This window comes from Poecilia latipinna, unplaced genomic scaffold (assembly GCF_001443285.1).
Source record: "Poecilia latipinna isolate Pla-1442-1.1 unplaced genomic scaffold, P_latipinna-1.0 Scaffold1019, whole genome shotgun sequence".
In the NCBI taxonomy this organism is placed as follows: domain Eukaryota; kingdom Metazoa; phylum Chordata; class Actinopteri; order Cyprinodontiformes; family Poeciliidae; genus Poecilia; species Poecilia latipinna.
This window is the reverse complement of record NW_015113635.1, coordinates 66,116-71,138: the sequence shown is the minus strand read 5'-3', so window position 1 is coordinate 71,138 and position 5,023 is coordinate 66,116. Positions and strand designations below refer to the sequence as shown.

The 5,023-nt window shown below is 42.6% G+C and overlaps 2 protein-coding genes across 4 annotated transcripts in view; both read left to right on the top strand.

Moving 5' to 3' along the window:
• Positions 1–1,877, top strand: part of ano7 (anoctamin 7) — a 25,474-nt gene extending 23,597 nt beyond the window's left edge. Inside the window, exons 19-24 of the mRNA XM_015050928.1 lie at positions 75–217; positions 302–507; positions 580–725; positions 859–949; positions 1,093–1,212; positions 1,306–1,877. Coding sequence (XP_014906414.1) covers positions 75–217; positions 302–507; positions 580–725; positions 859–949; positions 1,093–1,212; positions 1,306–1,437 — 838 coding nt within the window. The 3' untranslated portion in view covers positions 1,438–1,877. The remainder of the gene's footprint in view (positions 1–74; positions 218–301; positions 508–579; positions 726–858; positions 950–1,092; positions 1,213–1,305) is intronic.
• Positions 1,878–2,743: 866 nt separating this feature from the next.
• eif4h (eukaryotic translation initiation factor 4h) overlaps positions 2,744–5,023 on the top strand; it is an 11,565-nt gene continuing 9,285 nt past the window's right edge. For 2 of the 3 annotated variants that reach the window (XM_015050931.1, XM_015050930.1), the window contains exon 1: positions 2,744–2,850. In XM_015050931.1, coding sequence (XP_014906417.1) covers positions 2,801–2,850 — 50 coding nt within the window. In that variant the 5' untranslated portion in view covers positions 2,744–2,800. The remainder of the gene's footprint in view (positions 2,851–5,023) is intronic. The other variant, XM_015050932.1, reaches the window with a different exon arrangement.

Here is a 5,023-nt window from a genome sequence, read left to right as displayed (position 1 = left end):
AGTTTCTTAAGTCTGACAACAGCTTTCAGACTAGACTGCAAGACGCATGAAGCAGAAGGCTCTTGTTCTGGCAGGAAGGTTAAGGCGTGGTGGCAGAGAAACAAAATGCGAACTCCACAGATGGCAGGGACTCAGACGATGATGGACGTTTCTCCCTGGGAGGCAGATTACGAGCTGCTGGTCTGTGAGGGACTCTTCGGTGAATATCTGGAGATGGGTAACCAAAGCCTCTGTTTGCTCCAGAATCAAAGAGCCTCCATGACTGTGGGTTGTTTCTGAAATCTAGTGCTTCTCTTCTCAGTGCTTCAGTTTGGTTTCATCACCATCTTTGTGGCAGCGTGTCCTCTCGCTCCTCTCTTCGCTCTCATGAACAACTGGGTGGAAATCCGTTTGGACGCTCAGAAGTACGTGAAGGAATTTCGCCGCCCAGTGGTGGAGCGAGCTCAGGACATCGGCATCTGGTTTCACATCCTGCAGTTCATCTCACACATGGCCGTCATCAGCAACGTGAGTCTCCGGTCCTGATGAGGAGCAGCTTTCCTGAGAGATAGAAAATACTTTCCCAAAATCTGTTTCCAGGCTTTTCTCATTGCCTTCACCTCGTCCTTTGTGCCTCGGCTGTACTACCGTTACACCAGGGATAGCACCCTGCGCGGCTTCGTTAACTTCACCCTGGCAACAGCCCCACAGAGCTACATGCAGCAGCACCACAACATCTCTTGCAGGTAATGGCATGAGGTTCATGTTGAGAGAAAAACAATGGTCCATGACATTTACCTCATCCATCCATCCAACACTGTTTTCCTCCCAATGATTGCAGGTTTCAGTCTTGATGTCGGTTTTTATTGTCTTCTGCAGGTATCGAGGTATGAGGGACGAGAAAGGTGAATACCTGCCGGAGTTCTACGAACTCCTCGTTATACGACTTAGCTTTGTCATCATCTTTGAGGTCAGTGTTTCTCACAAGCTATACATTTCATGGACCTTCATTGTGAAGCTTTGAGCAGAGAGAGACATCCGTGAGATGTGAGTGAAAGAAGATGTTGCATGTCTGGGTTTGATGTTGTGTGTTTCACCATCTTTGTACCTCAGCATGTGGTCTTTTTCATCCACCGACTAATCGACTTGATAGTTCCTGACATCCCTGAAGACGTGGAGCTTAAGATGAAGAGGGAGCACTACATGGCTAAACAGGCGCTGGCTGAGAATAAGGTCCAACATTTATCATTTGAGCTTTATTTCCTTTAAGTTAGACTGTGTGTTTGGTAGGAGTATGTTTAGACACTGTTTGTTGTGTGCCTCCAGGCTTTGGGGAAAACCTCTATTCCAAATGATAAGGAAATCATGTCAGGTGACATGTATCGTCGTGGATCCAGAGCCGTAATTCTATTGAATGACCGCCGACCACCAAATCTGAAGAAGGTCCCAAAAAATTAGACCTGAAGCCCGACTGCATCAGAACTGAAGGCTATGAGACCGGTTCAAGTGGAGGTTTTAAAATCTCCAGATTGAGGTTTTCTTCATGGATCTTCTGGATGTTTACTGGATTAAATAAAATAATCCAGCTTTCCAACTTGTCATAGCACAGTGTGCCGGTGGAGAAGTTGTATCTTCTACCTTTACCTTCTGAAACCGGAATCAAAGACCTGTGAGATTTCTGAGTAACTCTCCTCAGAACCTTGAACTTCCTCAAACAGAGACTTGAAGTAGAATCACTGAAAATGAAAATGATCCAAGTCGCTGCTGTTAGAGAGAACTAATGCCTGTTCCTTAACTAGCTTTCGTTGAGTAATTAAGCAAATGTTTGTGATATTTTATAATATTTTGAAAATAATTTTGGAGATGCTTCTGTTATTGCATTAAAGTACTGATATTGACATTGTGTTTCTCATATTTTCTTCTCATTTTGCAGTTATAGGGTCATTGACCTATAAATAAAAATTCTAGAGTCAATGAAAGTCTTTGGATAGTGATCCTGTAGTCCAGCTGATGCTCTGGAAGTTGGTATATTACTGGACAGGACTTTGCATATTAGTAATGGCGCCTGAAGACGATCCTCAGGCGCCATTACTAGGCATTGAGTAATGTCCACAAAGCAATACTTCAATGCAGTATAAGTAGGATTCTGTCACAAAAATTGATGTAGCGCCTTAAATTCTTATCTGATTTCTATAAAATGTGGCTTAAATTAAAGCTGAGAACATTTCCAATTTTTTGATAAAAAATATATTTTCTACCTCTATATAAATCGATAAACAGTTTGGTTTATGTTAGTTCTGTCAAAATGCAAGAGAGGACTAAGCATATTTCTCTTTTGTATTGATCAACAAATTGTAGAAGTCATACTTGGGCTCCTATGCTTTATGAAATATTTCAACCAATTTATAATTGAATATTGTCACATTCTACAAATAAAGCTTGTTTTATTCAGGACATTTCAGTTCATGTGATTTACAATATGTCTGATAGGTTCATAACAACTTACACATAAAAGTAAAGATTTACTGAGCCCACCTGAAGGGTAAGGATCTACTACATCAGACAAGAACTGTGTGTGTTTGTAATTTAGTACTTCAGTAGTTTAGAAAGTATTGAATTCATTGTTTAATTTTATTATTTCATGTAATTTCATTTGTTTAATTCAATCCACATTAGTTCAGCGTCATTTACTGAATTGTAAGGACACTTACTATACTATTTTGGTTTGGTTTATTTGTTGTTTCCGGTCAGGCGCTGAGCGGGCAGCTGAACCCGCTCGGCTGTGACGTGTAGGACCTTCCTCTCCGACACAGCAGCAGCAATGGCGGACTATGATGATAGGGCCTATGGCAGCTTCGGCGGCGGCAGAGGGTGAGTCCACGTTCCGAAACCCTAACGTACAGCCGGACCGGACCAGCTTTTTCTGAATCCCGGTTCCAGACCCCAACCACACACGCTGACTGGACCGGTTCTGATAACTATCGGCTCGGAGCTCTTTGAGCCTTTGCGCTCTGTGAGCAGGCCGCGCTGGGGTGTGGGGAGGCCGGTGAGGGCGGCCGGGAAACACCGGGGATCCTGGAGCTAACCGCTTCAAAGAATGCAGTGATGTGGCGCATCTGTCACCGACCAGAACAGCATGGTTCTGATCGGTGTTTGTAACAATGATCGGGTTCCGGTGCCGGGCGGCACCAGAGGCGCGGCAGGTGGAGGCTGAGGTGGAGCCGGGTTGCTGCTGCAGGCTTGCCCGCATGGCTGCATCATGTGTCCGCAGAGGCATCCACAGGTCCCACAGTGAGCCCGAGGATCGATCGCTGCGATCAGATACCGACACCGGGCGGTTCTTGTGGTCCTGGTCGGTGAGGCTGCTGGTTTCTGACTGTTTCAATGGTTTTATCTGGAAACCAGTTGGTTTTCTAAAGCATGTCTGCATCTTTCATTGGACGGCTCGATGCGTCTGTAGGTTCCCATTCACTCAGATTATTCATTCAAATGCCCGGTTCAGTTACATTTTGAGTCCTGAAATAGATATTTTAATACAAAATAAACAAAAATGTACGTTTTTCAATATAAATAGGTGAATTTCACAGCCCCCCAAATCCTTTGATTTATTTGTATTGTTTCCCATTAGTGGCACTTTTACATAAGCACAAAGTTTGGAAGTTTGTGCCTACGTTTTTTATTACAGTTTGCTGGAATAAAGAATAGAAGTAGAGAAGTGCATCACTATTTAAATATGTGACATTTACAGGAAAATACCAGAAAATATTCTCATTCACCTACAAAACATGAACAATAAACGTATAAATCCTTAAATCTGCCAGTTATGGAAAACTCAGCAGGAAATGTAACCTGGCAACTGTCACTGGACAGTTGATCACATGATCAATACTAGATTTATCTGTGGTGATTGGTTAGATGGATTTGTGATGAAGATGTGATGCAAGAAGAGTTTTCAGGAGTGAAGTAACCTCAGGACATCGGATCATATTTTAAATCTTGCAGCTCTTTGGTTGGACGTGGATGCTGTGGGATCTCCAGCAGCAGTCAGTTTTGCTGTAAACCTGAATATGCCTCTGATTGACGACTACTAATTTGGTTTTGCCGCTCGTCTTTAAATCTCTGCCTGGCCGCATGGTTACAAACAGGCGGAGAGACGCCGGAGTGGGGGATACGATGAATGAAGGAGACAGTTTGAACTTCCTCCTTCGGTCTGCATCCATGAAGCCTCCTTTCCTTCTCTGGGATTTTGGGTCGTAGTTTGGGTATTGTTTCAGCTTTTGAGATGCCAGTCTGCTGCTCTGTTGTAAAAATACCTGGTTGCCATGGCTACACATCATAACAGCTGCCTTAAAGTTAAGAAGTTGGAGCAAAAGCATTTTGGAGGGAACCTTTGGGTCGGCCATGTTTGTCTTTAAACTGGTTTCATGCAGAAACCAGTGGAAACGCCTCCAGTGCTCTAAGCTCTACTGGTGACTAGAAGCTCAGAGTTTTGTGTCAGAACTTTATAATTATTATTATCTTTATAACCAAAGGACCAAACGCGTTCCACCTACAGTTTGTTTATAGTCCACAAATGAAATGGAACCAAAACTTTTGATTTTCGTAGGAGAACCAGACTGCAGCTCCAGAACAGATGGTTCATTTTAATATTTGTTCCTGTTTTTCCTCAAACAATATTTATTAATCTGTGAATGACTGTTGTTTCAGTGCATTATAATTATTATTTATATAATAAAAACTGCTGGGGATCCATGATATCTTCATCGCTCCGATGTATGAAACTGGTTAGCAACTGAAGTTTGTCTCCATCTTGCTGCTGTTTGTGTTTCTGGATGGTGGTATTTGTTTGGTCATGTGACACTGATGCAGCAAAGGATTATGGGATGTTTAACGGAAGTAGAAAAGCAAAGTGAGAGGTTCTGGTTGGTTTTCATGGTGACAAAAGGTTTGGGAAATACATATAAAACATTTAATATTCATCGACTGTTTATTACCCCAAATTTTCATATGAGTGAGTTCTTAAAATCTATGATGTGTCTAGATT